Source organism: Podarcis melisellensis (genome assembly GCF_964234715.1).
Source record: "Podarcis melisellensis genome assembly, chromosome: 5".
NCBI lineage: Eukaryota > Metazoa > Chordata > Lepidosauria > Squamata > Lacertidae > Podarcis > Podarcis melisellensis.
The window spans coordinates 72,580,812-72,600,834 of record NC_138537.1 but is presented as its reverse complement, the minus strand read 5'-3'; the positions used below and the strand labels follow the sequence as shown (position 1 = coordinate 72,600,834).

Here is a 20,023-nt window from a genome sequence, read left to right as displayed (position 1 = left end):
GAGAGCGGATGTGTCATGTTTAAACTCCCTCGTCGCCTCCCCCCCCTTCACGAGCAGGGGGGGGAGTGTCCTGTTACTACCTCCACTCCTCTCACTCGCCCCAACAAACACACCCCATATATGTGGCCCCATATATGCGTGTGTTTGTGTGGAGAAGAAAAGAGAAGCCCCACACTTCGTCCCCCTCCCTGCTCTCGCCCTTAAAAGGGCTCTCTATAGGGGAGAAAGCCATTGCACTCCTCGGAAAGGGCAGGGAGTCCTCCTCGCTGCTTTCCGCTCCCCAAATTTTCGGCTACGGGGCTGCGTCGGGGGGGGGGGTCCGCTTCGCGGGAGGGGCTGGGCCGGGACCCCCCTGAGGGAGGGACGGAGGGAGACGGGAATGGCAGCCTCTTACCGACAACTCGGGGCTCCGCGAGTCCCGGTGCGAGACGGTGCGGATGACGCCGGCTCTCCAACGCCCGTTCTCGGGCGGCTCGTCTCCTCCGACACACAAGAACCGCTTCCCCACCAGCTCCGGCCGCGACTCCACCGCCACCGCCATGGCGGCCGCCGCAGAGCAGAGCGAGCAGCCAACCGCACCAGCCGCCGCGCTCGCTCGCTCGCTCGCGTCTCCCCCCTTCTCTCTCCCTCGCTCTCGCTAAGGGTCGCCCATGCCTAGAGGAGCCGAGGCGGGGGGAGGGCGTCCGCGCGTCGGGGCTTCGTGTGTGAGAGAGACGGGGGACCGGGGGGGGGTCTCTGCCTCCTCTCGCCCGCCGCTCCGAGCCGGGCGCCCCGGGCAGCCGCTCAGCCGCCGCCGCCGCGACCAGCCTGACACAAACACACGGAAGGGAGGGCAGAGCGGAGGGGGCGGGGGAGCCGTTCGCTCAGAGCCGCGCTGCGGCCCCGACCACTCCGCCCACACGAGCCCACTGCCATGGAGACCGGCACAACGCGCCGTCTCCCTCCGCCAGACACAAACGCGTTGGCTCGGGCGGGAGAGGGAGGAGCGGGGAGGGCGCGGGGGAGACACCGCGGCAAGGGAAAGAGTCCGCCCGCGGTCGCGCGCGACGTCCGTGCCCTAGGGGGGAGGAGGAGGAGGCGGCGGCGGCACGGCAGGGAGGCAGCCAGCCAGGAACAGAGCGGGCAACTGTCTGGCGTTCCGTGGCTGGAAAACTTCGGCTCCCGCCGCCTCAGCAACAGCGGCGGCCAAAGGACCCGGGCCGCGCCAGAGGGAGGAGAACAGCGAGGGGATATAGATCGCCTCAGAGAGCAAAGCGGAGCAGCTGGCTGGCGCGGGAGGGTGGGGGCGCACACAGACCACGAGGCCCCTCCCGCACCCGCCGTTTCTGACAATGCGAGCGAGGAGGCGCTCCCGTTTTCTCTCGCGCCCCCCCACCAACCCACCCCCGCGCGCCTTGAGCCCCTCTGGCGCCACTGGAAGCGAGCAGCTGGAATTCCACGCAGTGGAGAGGGGGAGGGCGGGGGGAAAGATCAAAAGCGAACGGGACGACTTTGGGGTTTTCAGGAGCGAGTAGAGCAGGGGAGATTGCAGCCAGCATGCTGTGAATCTGCAACTCTCAACGAGGTGTTTTGTTTCTCTTTTTTCGCCTGGTCGGCTGCTTCCCTCTCCTTATCCGAATTAGGCTTCCCAAAAAGACAGCAGAACCCCACCCCACGTCCTCTGTTCTCCCACCCCATGCCTCTCTCTGCCCTTCCCTCGCCTGGTTTCTATTCCAGACACTGCCTGTTCCTATATTACCCATACAGGGATTGGTCTGGATTTTGTTTTGTTTTTCTTCACTGCTTTTCCCTCTCATCTCTGCAGGATGACTCACAGCGGCTGAGGTCACCCAATCTCTCTCTCTCTCTCTCTCTTTCTCTCTCTCTCTCTGAATGAAACACCCACCCAGGGAAAATTCTACCTATCCAGCGTAGTGTTTTTGCTCTGAACATAGTCTTGCCATGGTTACTGCGCTGTAGTGATGCTGCTTCTGCTGCAATAGGAAGGACTGCATCAGTCCAAGGAAAAGGCGATGAAGAATTGAGCTTGCTAACATTGTTTTGGAAGGAATTATAATGCATGAATATTTCAGCCTGCCCTGGCAGGTTGTATTTTCTGTTCCAGGTACACTGACGTTTCATAGCTCCTTCTGCTAGAGCTTGGCATGCATAGATAGGGGACACAGCCATTACTAGCACAGTGTGTCAGCAAACTGCTTCACAATTAGCACAGGGCGAAGATTGTACTATTACACCATATGCTTCTAAGTTCCAGTTCAGTCAGAAAGGGAAACCAGATTAACATGCGGCTCTGGCTAAGCAGTCTTTGTGGGCTAGTGGATAGAGTGCTTGACTCGGCCTTTCTACACAAGCAAACAATGAGTGCCGCATTTTATCCTTTGTGTGTAAGCACAATACTCTAGCCAGCCCTACTCAATGCCAATAGAGTACAATATTATTCTGTAATGCGGAAGTAGCTTGATAGGTTTTCATGCTGCTGCTCAACGTTTTTTATTTTATAAAAGGTTAATGAAAGAGGGAGGTTAGGTTTGTCAGGTGGCATCCTGGAGATTTACTCTCTCCCTTTAAAGCTAGTGATTAAAGCAGAAATTGCAGCAGCTACAAGTCCCATCAATTTGTTTCTAGGTGCCTTTGTCTACCCCCTGTCACCTGCTGTAGTGAACAGGACTCCAGGTGTGGTGCATAGCAGGGAGAAGAATGGGCAGACAAAGGGACTGAGGACGGAACAGGAAGAAGCCACAACTGAGAGAAACTGCAAATCTGAGTGTGATCTGACAAGCTTATCTGGCACACTCTACCTTTGCATACCAGCACCCAATCCCTGTTGACTTTTTTAAAATCACAAAGCTTCAGATGGTGAAATGTATGCTAGTTGCTAATACAGTAAACCCACAATTTAATGGGTGGGGGATTACGCTCTAGGGATTGCACATAAAGCCAAAATTGTGTGTACAGTCGTCCAAACACATTAGGTGCAAAGGTGGTGAGATGAATTGCTAGGGGTTTTTCTGAATGTTGCCCCCTTTTTATTTATTTATTTTACTTAAAAAAACATTTTTTTTTGGCAAGCACCTAAAGTTGAATGCACACAAGTTAACTGTGCTTAAATTGTGGGCTTACTGTACTGCAGACAATTTCCAAGAGGCATGCAATTGAATCCTATGTCACAACCATGAGAGCAATGTGTACAGCATTGGATTTTGCCTGATACGAAGTATTGCAAATTGAGTGTTAGAGAAAATGTGACAGCTCCACAAAAGAGATGCAGTCTTGAGAGAAGAGGTGAACTAAGTATTAAAAATTAGTAATTTATTGTGGGGAGAAATTGTGGAGAAGGTATTTAATATTTTGCGTAATGGGACCCCTGACCATTAGGTCCAGTCGTGACAGACTCGGGGGTTGCGGTGCTCATTTCGCTTTATTGGCCGAGGGAGCCGGCGTACAGCTTCCGGGTCATACATAGATTCAAATTCCATTTCAGCCATGGACCTAGTTGGGTGGCATTTGCCAAATCAGTAAGCCACAGTTGCCCGTAATATAAATGGAGACAATAACAATCTCCCTTATGTGTTTATTAAAAGGATGAGGGAGATTTCATAATTTAGACATTTAATTGTTTTTCTAGCCTGAATAGTTCGAGTTGGTTAGAGCATGGTGCTGATAATGCCAAGGTTGCAGATTCTATCCCTGTGTGGGACAGCTGCATATTCCTGCATTGCAGGGGGTTGGGACTAAATTGTCCTCAGGGTCCCTTCCAGCTCTACATTTCTATGATTCTAATCAAATTCTAGATTCAGTCCAAGTAGAAGCAAGCATTTAATTCTAAATTAACATAAAAACAACACTGGCATACTATAAAAATTCTATATAGATAAAGCATAATTATTATTTCTTAAGTTCGTGAAAAAGCAAAGTGCTAACCATTATAAAACAATGACAACATCTAGGGCCCACCTTAATTAAGCCTTACAAGCATTATATGCTTATCTTTTAGGCTGGTCAATGAAGGTCTTTTTTCCCCATCATCTGAATCCCCTAGTTAGGAGAACGTAAGTAAACGTACAGTATTCTTTAAACTATCTCTGGGCAAAGGGAATATATCCCAGCTGCCATTAATTAGCACAGTGGTAGCTGGAAGTTTCATATTCTAATAGTGTGAGAAGCCTGTCCCTCTGACTTGCTGCAAGAACTTTCACACAATAAATACAGTGTAGACAGCAGAGATCAGAGAGCCTACACCAGCTCATAGGCCATGCAATACTAGAGCAGAATACAACTACTCCATGAGTAGAAAGGAGCAACATCAGATCGTAAGAATGCCTTCAAGTGGTCCGCTTCCCTAGACACCATTGCACAACATGAATAGGCCCATGGGAGAACACCTTGTTCCCTTATGGCTCACTTCCCACCTCATCAATTTGTTGTCAATCAGCAGCAGCACTGCCAAGCATATAAAACTCACTGAGAGAAACGGGAAGAAATTACAGTACTGAAGCTTCCAGGCAGCAGATAGCCTAAGCGTTTTTTAAAACTGGATGTTCCAAATACAGATGGTTGAGATCCTATATCCTCATAGTATTTGTTACACTTTGTGAAGCAACTGACTTTTTTATTGGCCCATAAGGAGATCAAGGCTTTCAAATGCTTCTTGCCTTCTATGTGCCAAATGGTTTTATAACTCTTGACCTGTAATTGATTAATTGATCAAACCACGGTGTGGTCATTTCTGTCACATCACTCAATAGTTTTCAACGGCATAACTTGGTCAGGTTAAAAAACAAACAAACAAACAAACAAACAGGTTAAGGCAGATTAATCACTGAATCACAGGAGCTGGAAGGGATCGAAGATACCTTGTTATCCTAAAGCAGCCCCTTTCCTTCATTAAACTATATGCACACTACATTAGTCATCCTGAGCTGTGGCACACAAGATTGCTCCTTGTCCTTGAAATATTCTCAGTCACCAAAGCAGATTAGAATTCCCGCATCATAAATAAAGTCATGTAAAAGGGCAAGGAAACTGTTTATACTTTTAATGCGCTGGTGGTGAGCTAAAACAGAGTGTCTTGAGTGAACCCCACAAAAGGAAGCTCCATCTCATTCTGATAATGAGAAGACACACCAGGATAGTTCATGGTATTGATGTTAGACTGACTATATGCCCCAGTCCAGCTACAGTCAGTCATGATTCAGGCTACAATCCTATACAAATTTAGGAGTACACATACATAGGATTGCGCTACACGTTTTACTGAAACCAAAACAAGTTATTTGTGGCTACCAGAGTCCCATATCTTTCAATGGTCTTAGCAATTGCTAACTAGGTGAATTAGGGCCATAATCTTTTACATCTATTTGCCACATTTCTCCCTCCCCCTTTGCTTTCTGCTTGCATATGTTTATTTCCCCTACCTCAAACCAATCAATGGTAACCACTGAGGAGCAAAACACAAAGGAGACGCAGGGTGTACTGCTACAGAGGTGGGGAGCAAGATGAGGTGGAACAAAACAAGTCTATTAAGAAAATGCATTTGGTTTAGATTTAGATCAATGTCAACTTTGACCTAATTTCTGGAAGGCTCAAAATACCTATCAGATTAAACACCTCAGTAATAAACTTTTATCGCCAAAGATGCAATCACTCACTGCTCTTCACATTTTTACCAGTGAGTTAATATTCATGAGGACAGGGTTTTACCGTATTACTATTTAAATGAATGGAGTACGTCTAGGGTTGAATAGACTGGTCAGATTAGTTGTGTGATATTGTTCATGTAAAGAAGCATAATTACTTCATAATTATACTCTGCCCTCTCCTGAAGGCTCAGTGGTTTAGTATTTAAAAATACTACTCATCCCTTAAACAATCAAATGTGTGCATTACTTTAGAATGTTCAGAGCCCTTCGTGTGAATCACTTGTGTCAGTGTCATGCTTGGCTGTGAACCACTTTGAATGGGATGTATATAGAAAAGCAACATACAAATAAAGTCACCACGACCTCAATGATCTTTACAACCCTGCAAGGTGGGAAGGGAAGTAATATTTCTAGATTGCAGATGAGTCGGGGCTAAGCCTATGGTAACAGTGGCTTGCCAAAGGTGGCCTGCAGCTAGATCCTATATTAATGACAGGCAAGTCTTTGCTATAGGGAGCCAGATTCTTCACTTTTGAGAGGTCTACTGCCCTTGATGAAGTTTCCTGTGAGGAGGAGGAAGAGATAGCTCCAAATGAAAGAATCAGTCTTCATGGCAGTCGAGTTTGCGGTAGAGAAAATAGTGAGTGGGCATTAGGTTTTTACCAGAGGAGGAAAAAAGTACATTGCTGTTGTTAAACTGGTCAATCTTTCTTTAACACTGTGCATTAATTTCCTAGGTGAAATATTGTGGTGCCTGACTGTCAAGTTCTGGCATCGATACTCTGTCTAATGTCAAAACTAAATAGATTGTCATTATTTATTTTTGTGCACCTCAAATACTACTGCTCCTTATAGGAGTTATGTCATAAAATCAAATGGAATTATTATACTGCACGTTTATCTTGTGATTATAATGTTAAGTGATGGTTTTTGACAGGACCTCATCCATGATACTTTTCAATGGAGGCTAGTCACACATTCAGTCATAACTTACATGCATTTGTGCACCAGCCTATCACTGCATAATGCAAAATAGATGGAGCCTGAGGAATCTGAGCCTGAAGCTCTGGAGAAATAGTGAGGACCACAGGAAAGAGTTCTGGCTGTGCTCAGCTGTAGGTACAGGAATCAGAATAGGTCTCAACAAGCAACTGTGCTGCTTCTGGTGAAGAAACAGCACTCTGCCAACAGCCTGTTTATGTAGTGTAGTGCTGTCTACTAGAGTGGCTCAAGGCCTTCAGCCTGATTTACATCACAATATTTTAAAACTCTCAGTAGCCTGCTGTGACCCATTTGCTAAGCATTCTTTGGAGATAAAGTCATTAGCATCTGCCATGACTTGAATACCACAAATCCATCAGTTCAATCAATTAATGGGTTCAGGGTACAGTCTGGTCCAATTTCAGCTGCTGAGATTCGAGAACATGGACAAGGTGCATGGTGTGTTGTATGTATGAAAAATACTGCTGCCCCTCCCTGCTCATTAACTCAGGCTGCCATACATATGCGGGATTCGTCTGGTGGAAACAGCGTCCGGTTGGAATTTCCAAAAATTGTTAAAAATGACCAGGGTGGCAATCCATGTCGGAAGTGTTGATATTATGACAAATTTCCATAAAAATAGTTCAACAGTATGGCAACCCTACATTAACAGACACTGCATAGGTGAAGGCTATCAGCTGAATAAGAAATGCTTCACTTTAGTATGTATAATACTCTACTTTTGAAGTGCCTAGAAAACCAATACTTGGGGTAACCCCCCCCCAAGTTTCCATAAATCACATGACTTGTACAATGCTGCTCAAAAGCTTTAGCTATAGAGAAAGCAGAGTGGTTTAGAAAGAAGGCTGGAGTCTATGTAGAACAAATTTGTGGTTTCAAAGGTACAACGGAACAAACATTGCTTCTAATTATCCAATCTAACTTGGAGGTCACAACTGCACTAAAGCTTGCAGGATTAAGGCACCTAGGATTAAGCTCTCTTCAGTGAACTAGAATTTACACAGCAAATATGCTTAGTATCACGCTCCATACATGAAATTTACCTAGAAGTAAGGTTCCCTGGTGTCAATGGAGTTCACTTCTAAATATTACAACCCAACAGTGTTAGAAACTGTCAGGTATATATAATCAGGTATATATAAAGGTAAAGGGACCCCTGACCATTAAGTCTAGTCGTGACCGACTCTGGGGTTGTGGCGCTCATCTCGCTTTATTGGTCGAGGGAGCTTCCAGGTCATGTGGCCAGCATGACTAATCCGCTTCTGGCGAACCAGAGCAGCGCACGGAAACACTGTTTACCTTCCCACCAGAGCAGTACCTATTTATCTACTTGCACTCTGACGTGCTTTCAAACTGCTAGGTTGCCAGGAGCAGGGACCGAGCAACAGGAGCTCACCTTGTCGCGGGGATTTGAACCACCGACCTTCTGATCGGCAAGTCCTAGGCTCTGTGGTTTAACCCACAGCGCCACCTGTGTCCCTTCTCAGGTATATAAGCTAGGCTAGTGTCAGGTATACAAGCTAGGCACTAAATGGCTCCTTAAACCAGGGTTACAGTCACCAAAATGGAATGCCTAGTTGCCATTTTGGGGCCAGACGGCGCAAAAGTCATATTTTTCAATGCGACTTATTGGTTCCTGAAATTCATTCTGATTGTGCAGATAAAATATAACGGACAGAATTCTATAGGATGTGTTTGGTAGTGTGTGAAAACAATCAAGATCCGTGGATCGTAAGGCATGAACCTCCAGTTGGTGGAGACGTCAGCCACTATCCTGGCAGCTAGGCATCTTCACTTGGTCGCAAGTGGCAGACAGCCAGACGCAAAATGTGCCTGGCAAATTTCGAATGCTGCAACCCAATACTGTGCTCAGTTTTTTAAATGCTGGATGCCATTTTGTTGCACGTGCTGCTGCAAACTTTGCAGTGCAAAGCCAGGCCAGGGAGCCATCTTAAGTTGAGGCTGCATAGGCCTTGTGGTCCGTGTGATTCAGATTCTATTCAGTTGAACCTCTGGTTACAAAGTTGGTTGGACAGTGTTCTCGAAGCTACCCAGCATGAGTTTGACCAGACTGCAGGAGGGCAGGAAGACTGGAGTGCCTGGAACAGGTGAGGCTGCAGGTCCCTTATTTTGGCTGCTGGTCCCTTATTTTCAAGCCTTAGTTTCAAATCTGTAAGTTGACAGCTATGCTCAGTCCTATGCAGTTTGGTGCACCTAAACTCATCGAACCTGATGGAACTGTGCACCTAACTATGCATAGAACTTTGCCCGACACCATCCTTGCAAAGTGGGTGGGCTGAAAGGTTTTGGCTTGCCAAGGCCACCTAGCACGTTTCATAAGTGAGAATTGTAGCCTGAATTTCCTCCACTGGAGCCCAGCCTTCTAGCTGTTGGACCAGATTGGTCCTCTACAACTAAGAAGCTAGCAAATCCATCATCGCTTGGAAAGCAACATGGGCAGAGGCATTCCGTACGCAAAACATGACCAGCTTGATAGATACTTCTGCAGTTTCTGTGCGTGCTTAGGAAATTTTGCTTGCATTAACAACTGCTTTGGCACTATTTATTTCCTTTTCTTCAGCCACCCAATCTGCCTCTGCTGGAACTTTCCCCTTCAGCCTTTGCCAGGTCATCACGAGGAGATCCTGGTCTTATGCCGGGGGGGGGGGGGGGGAGAGAGGAGGAGAAAAAATGGAAAGCTGAAAACATCCCCAAGTCATAAGAACCTCTGCTTTCAGTCGAGAAAAAGTTCCTAACAAAGCAGTAATCTTAACAGGCTGTCAACACAGAGGGAAGGAGTGAAGTGTTTCCGTTTTCTATAGTCTCCATTCATAGGAGCTACATTTTTTTTCCAGGCTCCAATAACACCAAATGGAAGCAATAAACCAGTATAGCCATAAGACTCTGCTGCCATAGCTACAGACCTGAAACTGAGCCATGCTGAACTCTCCCCTTCCTTTCTGGATCATGTTTCCTTTAGAAAAAGGAACTCGGGAAGCTTTTTCTTCTAGCTCTGCTTATAAGTGAAAAAGGTACTTAACTCCCTCGCCACCTTACTAAAGAGAAAAACTTTCTCTATAAACTTAATTTATAAAACAAATAAGGATATATAGATTTAGGCAGGTTCTAAGCCACAGAAATAACATCTACTTTAATGGTGGGTGAATAGTAATGCGTTTATGTTGCTTCCTGTAAAAAAGTTTTATTATCTCCCCCACCCCACCCCAGACAGTAAGATCACACTATTTTGTGAGGCTCCACCTAAAAGGGAAAACATTGCATTTCACTGGGATGCAATCAAACTAATTTAATCTGAGGTTAATTAAAAATCTTCAGTTTGAAACTGCAACTCCAAATGCTTTAGGCCGTTAGTGTGTGCTTTGAGGTTCTTTTTAGCAAAAATGTTATGATTAAATAAAAATCAGAGAGAGGAGAGTTGTAATTGCAAAATGCTGGGGGCGGGTTTTGACAAGACTAAGGGCAGGTCAGTCAAAATAAAATAAACCTATAGGTGTGTTCCCAGCTGTCTGGTTAAGAGAAAAGCCCATAAGAAGTGATTAAAAAGTGGAGGGCATCTGAACAGGAAAATACCATGGCAGATTATTCATACAGACCATTTCAGCTAATGTTGGCTTCCAGTTGTTTCAGGTTCTCCTAACCCATTAACTCTTCTGATGCCATGGGCTGAATCCAGTTTTTATTATGAGGTGCTAACCACGTTCCTAGGCAACGTAGCTCTGAATAGGAACACAGGAGGCTGCCTTTATTGAGTCAGACCAGTGTCAGTAGTGCCTACACTAGTGGTTGAAAACCTTTTCAAATCCGGGGACAGATTTGGAATTTTGGTGCTGCCGGGGTGTGGCTTAACACAAAATAGCTGCTGCCTCAAAAAAGAGCAGAAAAAGAAAAGAGACGAAAACCTAGAATTGTTCAAATATAAAAAATCTATTCAGATTTATTTTTGTTTTTTTAAAAAAATGTTTGAAAAGACATTTCCCCCCCCAGACATTGTTAAGTCTTGGTATGCTGCTACAGATTAGAGCTAGAAAACAAAAATCATCTGAATCCAGAAATAATGTTTAGTAACTACAGCCAGCCATGCACATACATAGTCACAAATAATAAAAAAATATACAATTGCACAAAAAACACCCACGTTTAAGAACTCACTAGAGTAGCTGTTGAACAATACTGGCCCAGATAAGTTTGATGTTTGAAGCCGAACGTCATCTGCAAGCTTCTCAATTAGGGAAGCATGGGAATAATATTATTTCTGCCTTTGCACTGCGCTGACACCCTCCTCAAACGACGTGGGAATAATCCTTGCTGTGAGCAGAGGAAGAGGAAAAGTTGATAATAATGATGCCACTGAAATGCTTTCTCCAAAACAACTTGGGAACAAGCAGGAAAAAGGTGATCCTTATTAGCACCATCATTCTTACAATGCCTCTGACCTCTGCTCCCCCAACTCAACTCTGGAACAATCCCACTGCCAGATTCAACTCAGATGCCTCTCAACCTGTTCCACGTGCCTGTAAGCAGAGGAAAAACCACAACAATGGGAAGATTCCCGCATTTCTCCCCTCACTCCAGATTTTCAAGCCAAGCAGCTGCCTGTTGATTGTTCATTGTGGCTGGCAGGCAGCAAAATGTGTGACACGTGATTCCTGTGCTCCTTCCACTGTCCCAACACACACGTTTTTTAAGCGCCTCTCAAGTAGGCTGTCTGTTTCGTGTGGCATGCAGGCAGCAAAACAAAACAAATAGTGCAGCATATGGGCAGATCCAACGACGAGAAAATGAGACAGAAGCAGGAAAAGTGCACTAGAGAGGTGGCAGAAACACCGGGTCTTTCAACACCGAGGATTTCTACAGCTTGTTTTTTTCTGCAAAAAAGTCACTTATTAACCACAGCTCTGAGGCCCTCTAAACATTGCTGGACTCCAACTCCCATTTCCTCTGGCAACATGGACAATGGTCAGGAATGATGAGAGTTGTAGTTCAGCAACAACCACAGGCTCCCCACCCCAGATATGGGAGGATGAGGGTCTTTCTCCCAACGGAGGCATGCCTGGTACCCACTGATATGTTTTACGTTCTGGGTGAAGCCATTTTTATTCTAATTTCGGGAATTGTAATGCTGTGTACTTTAAAATGGTATTAGGAGGATGCTATATTTTAAAACACTGGAACTGGAGTTTTTATTTTGCTGCTTTCATTGTTAGTTTAACAATGATTTCCCGCGCAAATCATGCCATTTGTCTATTACCTTTCATTAGATTACTGTGCATTTTATTATTGTTTTGTTTTAAATTGTGCTGTAAACCACTGTGGGGTACATATATAAAGATTGTGTGGTAAAGATATAAAGACTTTAAACAAACATTTCAAAACAGAAAAGCTTTGCAATAAGGACAGTTACTCTCATGAAAGAGGCTCAGTATTAGGAACAGCATCTTGCAGGCACAGGAACCAGGTATAAAAGTGTTAAAAGGAAGACTTCTGCTAAATACACAATGTGTGACTGCCACAAAGATGATTGAGAAATGCTGAGCCTTGACTGTTTACAAGCCTAGTACCAGTAAGGCATATACAACTGTTTGCACAGCCCCTGCTGATGTTCCCTTCAGGGTGTGGACAGTAGCCCTCTAGCTTGAGAAACACTAGCATATTGTCATTTCTAATGGAATCTTAAAAATTGCTACTTTATAGGGAAATAATTTCAGATTGAAAATGGATAGGCGTCAAAATCTGTTACAGTTCATTCCTAAAGAAACAAATGCCAAATTCGTTCTGGAGAAGTAATTAATTCAGTTTCTATTTTTCAGATTCCAGGTAGCCTTTGATTTTCTCCTTGATATTAATTGCAGTTGCATTTCTGTTTTCATTCCTGTTTGATAAACAAGCTTTTGCTGTACCTCTTTATACTGAAGCTCAAATTCTATGAGATATGACAGACTCTTAGTAACAAAACTGACACCTAATTGCTATTTGTGTTTACATTTATAAGTGTCTCTTTAAATGTAAATGCAGCTTTCCACTAAGGATTCTGTTACCATGGCAATGAAGGCAAAAGCTATTTCTTGTGGCCTCCCCCCCATAAAGGGCAACACTTTGGTATAAGATTGGCTCTCTAGCAGAAACTGACTGCATGCAAGCTTCAGCGTATGTAACCCATAGAACTGGTAAATGTACTTACATTGCAAAATAAGTTTAACAACTTAAAACTTGTTTGACTAGTGCTTAATTGTTTTGCACACCTCTTTTCCTAAACGGGAGAAAATGCAACCCCACCCCTTTTAGAGGATTGGTTTCTGCGAGTACTGGGTATTGTATGTATCGTCTTTGTAATAATCTGGTTTTAAATGCACAAGTAGCGTTGAGTTGATTGAATCCAGATGATCCCAGGTTCAATCCCTGGCATCTCCACGTAGGGCTGGGAGAGATCCCAGTCTGAATCCCCAGAGAGCTGATTCCAGATGGACAAATGATCTGACTAGAAGGCAGCTTCCTAGGTTACAGGGGCACAGCAGCATGACAAGGCAAGATTCACAGCAGAATTAATCCCACAGCAACTCCAGCACTCGCAGGCACCTGGAAACCTTTATTTTGTAACTCTAGTAAGGCAGAGCTGGAAAAGGTGCAGCAGATAAGGACAACCCAATTCATAAAGGGGCTGGAGCAACTCACCAATGAGGAAAGCTTAAAGCGTTTGGGGCTTTGTAGCCTAGAAAAAAGGCGAATAAGGGAGGACATGTTACAGCACTATAAAATTATTTATGGTATCGAGAGAAAGTAGGTGGGGTCAGTTTTTCTTCTTCTCTCCCAATACTAGAACCCAGGGCTATTCAATGAAGGCAATTGGTTGGATATTTGGATTGGCAAAAGGAAGTGCTTCTTCACATACCTGTGGAATTAGTTACTACAGTCAAACCTCAGGTTACAGACACTTCAGGTTGCGTGTTTTTGGGTTACTGATGCGCCGAAACCTGGAAGTACCGGAATGGGTTACTTCCAGGTTTTGGTGCTTGCGCAGAACCACAAAATCGCGCTTTGTGCATGTGAAGAAGCCCCAAATCGCAACCCGCACGTGCACAGACATGGGTTGCAAACGTGCCTCCCGCATGGATTACGTTCGCACCCCAAGCGTCCACTGTATTTGATGTAGCGATGATGGCCATCAACTTGGGCAGCTTTAAAAAACAACTAAGACTATCATTTGCTACTAGTCATGATGGCTCTCTTTATTAGCTCTTGTATCGGAGACTGTATGCCACTGAGGAGCAATTGCTGGGGAACACAAGTATGAATAGGGCCATTGTATTCAGGTCCTGCCGGACGGCTTCCCATAAGCATGTGGTTGGCCATCATGGGAACAAAACAAGGGACTAGATAGGCCTTTGGCCTGATCCAGCAGGGCTCTTTTTACAGCCTCTCAGCTGCTCTGACAACCAACAATTTAAGCTGTTCCTTTCCTCCCTACCTCTTTGATCAGCATACCCTCTCAGCTCCCACTCCCATGACTGCAGATACCTTCTCCTGGCCCAAAGCCTTGTCCTGGCTTCTTATATCTGATGCCCTGTTATAGCCACTCAAGGGTATTGTTATGTATTGGGTTTAACACTTTTTATGTTACAAAGTGCGTTCTAACCAATCATATAAGGGTTGGTAGACGAACGTTCTAATGGCAAGTAAGTGCATGCTCTTTCAACTGTCAACGGTCAGTTCATGCTCAGCATTATTATTGTGTTGTCCAGTCAGTTCGGTTCTTGTTTTCCTATGAGTGAGCTGTTGTCGCTGACAAATGTTGAATAAACGTAGTTGAGGAACTTATACTGCCTTGGGCGTCTGACTTTTTCCGAACATTTAACATTGGCGATGAAGGTGGGATTGATGAGCTCCTGCCAGCTGCCAGAGGCCCAAGACCGCGCACCACAGCCTGCCGCCTCGCAGTAAGCGTGACCTCGCCGCCACCCTGGACTCAGCAAATAGTCCCAGAAACGAGACCACACCTGCCACGCCTTCGCAGCCACCCACAATTGCACAAGCGACTGGTCCAGGTCCGAGGATGGCCACCAGTCATAGTCGGCTGTCATCGGACTTGGATATGAGCCATCCTGCAGAATGGTTGCACTGGCTTCGCCGAATAAGGAGCTACGTCCGACTACAAGGCTTCACTAGGGAGGCAGACAAGGTGGATGTGCTACTGACGGTGCTAGGAAATTCTGCCATCACTCTACTGGAAGGTCTGATGGCACCCAGGGACATAGAGGCATGCATTTTCGATGAGCTGACACAGGCTATGACAAGACACCTCGCGCCTCAGCCAACTAAGAACCACCGCCGCTACGACTTTGCACAAAGAGAGCAACAAGTGCAAGAGTCAGCGAGTGAATACATCACAGCACTCTGGGCGATTGCGATGTATTGCCAATTCGCTGACACTGTATAATGACTTCTCAAAAGGTTCATCAGTGGCGTGTGACACAGCCATCTCCGTCGCAAGCTGCTGGCAAAAGATGACTTCATGATGATGGAAGCAATGAATATGGCCACGGCCTTTGAGAAGGATAATGCCCACGAGGCGGCCCACAGCCCACGTACTGAAAGGAGAACTCACTGCATCCAGAGAGACGGGTCCTCTTCCGTAGATTCCCACAATGAGGATGTCCATTGAGCTTTGGACCGATCCGACCAACACCACTGCTCCCAAGCTACAAGCACATCATCGAACCAGCGATCATCTGACGCACCTCAAGGCCCTGTGCCAGCTGTAGAGAAAACCACGAGCGTCGGACATGCAGGTTTTGGGACGCCACATGTCACCGCTGTGAGAAGACCGGGCACACTGGTCGAGTCTGCCGCTCCAAGACCTCCAGAGCACGACCCAAGCAACATGTCCACGAGGCATACATAGAGGAGGACTTACAGTCCACCTCTCCAGCCAGGTACTTCAATTTCCTTCCCCGGGGTCCAATAAGCTTAGGGTACAACTCAAGATAGACTCTGAAAGAGCTTTGCCCTAACGGCGGTCCTCCTCTCTGTCCAGCCCCTGTAGTGCTATGGGACTTACAGAGAAAAAGAATCCAGCTAAAAGGGATGGGCACCTTCAAGGTCCAGTTTAAGAAGTACACCAAGAATTTGAACATCATCATAACTGAAGGCCCATTCATTAGCCTTCTAGGCCTAGCATGGTTCGGGCCGTTAGGCTTTGGTATTTCAGGGCTTTATTAGATTTTCCCAGGGGCAGATTTTGAATCGATCTGCCAGGAGTTTCCATCAGTCTTTGATGGAACCCTGGGCCTGTACAACGGACCCCCGAATTCCCTATGGCTCAACCCCACGGTGCAACCCATTTGGATCAAGGCTCGTTTGCGCTTAAACCCAATACATAACAGGTATCTTTCTAATAAGCAAGCCTCCCTAGAGTGCCATGGACTCTGGTTTACTTCACCACCTTGTTACAGTCGGGACTTTAACATTTGCAGTCAAATACTTCTTATCTCACTTGCCTTCTACCCTCTCACATTAATTTAAGATGGCAAACTCAAAGGTAAGCAACAGGCAATTTGCTGCCTCAGGCAGACAATCGTGTGGCACTGTTAGTGACATTCCAACTTCTGTAGGTATTGCACAGAGAACCAGAAATCTCTCTGACTGTTCCTACACATCCTGCCTGGACTCACATACACCCTGCCTGAAGCAAAGCAAATACAATCCAGATTAGCTGATCAAAAGAAGGCACATTCGCCCCCACAATATGTAACAATGGCAACTATCCTGGAAGGCTTGGAAAGAGATTTAGACATAGGCCTTTTGCCTGATCCAGCAGAACACTTATTATGTTCTTAATGAAATATTTACCTAATCTATCTGCCGGAAGCTCGCAGTGGATCACACTGAGTAGGTGAAGTTAATTATTTAAACAGGATCTGCACAGGAGTGCCAGGCCTAATGAACACAGCAATTCTCTTCAAATGTCTTGCTCCTATGAAGCAGCTGTGGAGACTAAAGGTCCCTGCCTTCCCGCAGCTACCCAAGTCTCCTCCTCTCCAGGGTTTTCCCCCAAGCAATCTGAGACTGTGACTGCACGCCTGCCTTTGCTCCTCCCACTTCATGCCTTCCTTGGTCCTAGGAGACAAGGGGGAGAGGAGTTTGTCACAGCAGGAGGGGGAGACCCCCATGCTTCTTCATTCATCTCTGCCTTTTTTGCCTGATCTGGACTTCCCTCTGCCTCAGACTCTCCCAGCTCACTAAGTCAGTCACAGAATGGTGGCAGTTTGGTATAATCAGCTGGCATCACTTCCTATACATATTTATTACATTTTTTAAAAAATTGCTAAATTATTTGCCAATATTTTCCTTGTAGCTGCGGAGGTACTGACTCAGCCTCCCAATTTGAGGAAGTGCCATATTTTTCGCTCTATAAGACGCACCAGACCACAAGATGCACCTAGTTTTTGGAGGAGGAAAACAAGAACAAAAATAGTCTGAATCTCAGAAGTCAGAACAGCAAGAGGGATGGATCGCTGTGCAGTGAAAGCAGCAATCCCTCTTGCTGTTCTGGCTTCTGGGATAGCTGTGCAGCCTGCATTCGCTTCATAAGACGCACACACATTTCCCCTTACTTTTTAGGAGGGAAAAAGTGAGTCTTATAGAGCAAAAAATATGGTATTTGCTGGAAAATGGTTTTTAAAAATCTTTTCCCCTTTACATCCCCATGCCCATATCTTCCCCAATTCTCCTTCTACACTCAACTTACACATTATCTGCGCTCTCTCTCTCTCTCTCTCTCACACACACACACCCACACCCTTCCCTGGTCCTTTCACATGCATTTATTCCTCCCATAACACCCTATTTTATCCCCTGCCATTCAATTCCCAGTCTATTTATTTACTTATTAATAGTAAATATTCAACTATCTTTTTATTTCACAACCTCATTTCCCTCAGCACCTCCTTCTCTGGATCTTTGCCCTCAGAGTAGGGAAACCATATTTCCTTCCTCCCACCCAGACTTCTCTGTCTCATGGCCACCTTTGCTCAGCAGACCAGACCAGTGTTTGAAAAAACACTGACGTCAACAGTGGAAACCTCAAAAGTTTGCTTTTCATGCATTTTTACCTTCTAGACACAACAGTCCAGCACAATGTCTGCCAAATCACACACCCTGGGAGTTCTAGTGGTCCTCTGCTCCCTTATGCTAAAATTGGTGGAGGGGTGGGCAATTCACCATAGCAATCATGCTTGCAAAATTCACCTCCATGAATCACAGTTCATGCATGCTGCAGCTTCAAGCTTTCATTACATCATTTCCTGCTATTTTTGCAAATCTGGATTGTAAAAAAAGATATCTAAGAGTCAGAAACCTTATGAGACAGTCCTCCTTAAAAGGCGCTATGCATGGCCCTTGAAGAGAAAAAAAGCAGGCAAAACTTGGAATTGGGTTACTGTGTCTGGTATCTGATCAGAAAAGGACAGTTGCAAAAAAGAGTGCAGGATTTCACATGTCCTGAAGAAGCTTAGGAAGTACACTCCATCTTCATTACCTGTCAGACAGGCAGATCTGTAGTTGTTATTTATTTCCACACTAAAACACACATTATTTATTGGCAGGATTACAGAACTGAACAATAGGAGGAAGGAAGCCAAGTTCGGAACATAGCACAAGGTTATATTTGAGGAGAAAGCACTAGTTCAAGAACCGCCAGCATGTGGGATTTGTATGTCTCAGTATATTTCTTCACTAATTTCAGAAAACTACATCAAAAAATGATCTAGTGCTGCTCCTTGTCCTCTGTGCGTACCAATGCTTACAATTCCTCTCCCTCCCCCTTCAGCCCCATTCTACTATTTAATGCCTAACACTTCCATTGCAAATTATGCCCAAATCCAGTGCCAAACAAATTTATCCTTGCATATATTTGACCGTTTGAAACTGTTCAGTAGAAAGGAAACTACGAGTCATTCCAGGATGCTGTCACCATTTTCATTTACCAGGGGCGGGCAGAAGGTGGATCAGGATCTACTGGGAGATCTCTGGCCGATCTGCAGCAGATCAGCAAGGCTTTCCGATTGTTTAACGAGGGCGACGTCAGAGACACCTTTGCGGCGGAGAAAAGGCTTCGGGCGCAAGATGAGCAAACAAGGCCAACACCGCGCAGAGCTTAATGTGTGCAAAAGTGGCATTTCCCAAGACTTCCTCGCTTTCCAATTTCACCTCTCCAGCCGCACCCAAGAAGATCGGCTGCCTCCTCCCCAGTTTGGTGGGGTGGAAACGTTGACGCAGCTGGGGGAAGAAAACAACCCCCAGGAGAAAGGAGCCTCGTGCGGAAACGAAGGCGCCGCTTTCTCCAGCCTTAGCGACGCGGATCCATCGTGCAAAGATTATCCCCAGAGGCCGCTTCAAGAGCAGCGACAAGGAAGAAGGGGCGCGAAGGGGGCAAAGCAACGAACCACGAGCAGAAGCCACCCGGGGCCTTGTGTTGGGGCACCTAAAAGGCTGCTGCATTTGTTGCGGCGCCTCCATCGGATGCTTAATGGCAAGATAAACATTTGGGAAGTCTTTTTTTTTAAGGTGCACGAGACGCTGCGGCAAACTAAGCCGGCTCCCCCACCCCCCCCCCCTCCAAAAAGCAATAAATAACTCCGCATGCGACCCTACGGGAAAGGGGTTTAGCACAGCCTACATTACAAGCCACCACACAGCCAGCAAAGGGGGGGGGAGAAAAAGACTGCGCCGGCGCATAGCTGCGGCTCCTTACATACCCATCCGCTCCTCGCCGTCCAGAGGCGCGCCGCATGCGCGCTGCAGCCCAGCTCGACGGCAGGCGGCGGGCGAATGAGGCTGGGCGGCGCGAGCCAATCCGTTTATGGGGAGGCGCGGCCTCCGCGCCTATTGTGATGCCCGAGGCGGGAGGAGGGCGGGGCTTAGGCTGTGTTTGTCGGGCGAAGCGGCCAGGGCCATTCGGTGCCCGGCTCGGCGGAAAGTGGCGAGTGGGGAGGAGAGGTAGGGCTCCGGCTGGCTGGACGGACGGACTGACGGACGGTTAAAGGTAGAAGCGGCGCCCACGGAGCCGGGGCGGCAACATGGTGTCGTGTATCATCTCCCGAGTCGTTGTGTAAGTGGAGAGGGTGAGGGAAGCGGGGCCTCAAGAGGGACCGGTACCAACGGACTTTTCCCTCAGACTCGCGCGGGGGGTGGGGGAGGCATCTTCGCTCCTGCCTCTCTCGCCGCTGAGGCTTGTGGGGGCCGGAGGAGGAGAAGAATGCGGTGCTACTGCGCTTGCGCGCACAGCGGGGGTGATAGAAGTGCCCTCTGGGACTTCCTGCTGCTTTGATACTTGGGGTGGAGCGAAGTGGGCCTTTCAGCAAAAGCGC

General features: G+C 46.5%; 2 protein-coding genes across 5 annotated transcripts in view; one reads left to right on the top strand and one right to left on the bottom strand.

Moving 5' to 3' along the window:
- Positions 1-19,485, bottom strand: part of JMJD1C (jumonji domain containing 1C) — a 113,863-nt gene extending 94,378 nt beyond the window's left edge. For 2 of the 4 annotated variants that reach the window (XM_081913414.1, XM_081913416.1), the window contains exon 1: positions 395-799. In XM_081913414.1, the coding sequence (XP_081769540.1) occupies positions 395-541 (147 nt within the window). In that variant the 5' untranslated portion in view covers positions 542-799. Of the gene's footprint in view, positions 1-394; positions 800-15,261; positions 15,415-19,411 lie in introns of those variants that run through there. The other 2 variants (XM_081913418.1, XM_081913415.1) reach the window with 2 other exon arrangements.
- A 79-nt stretch (positions 19,486-19,564) lies between these two features.
- REEP3 (receptor accessory protein 3) overlaps positions 19,565-20,023 on the top strand; it is a 31,768-nt gene continuing 31,309 nt past the window's right edge. The window contains exon 1 of the mRNA XM_081913821.1: positions 19,565-19,764. Within this exon, the coding sequence (XP_081769947.1) occupies positions 19,733-19,764 (32 nt within the window). The 5' untranslated portion in view covers positions 19,565-19,732. The remainder of the gene's footprint in view (positions 19,765-20,023) is intronic.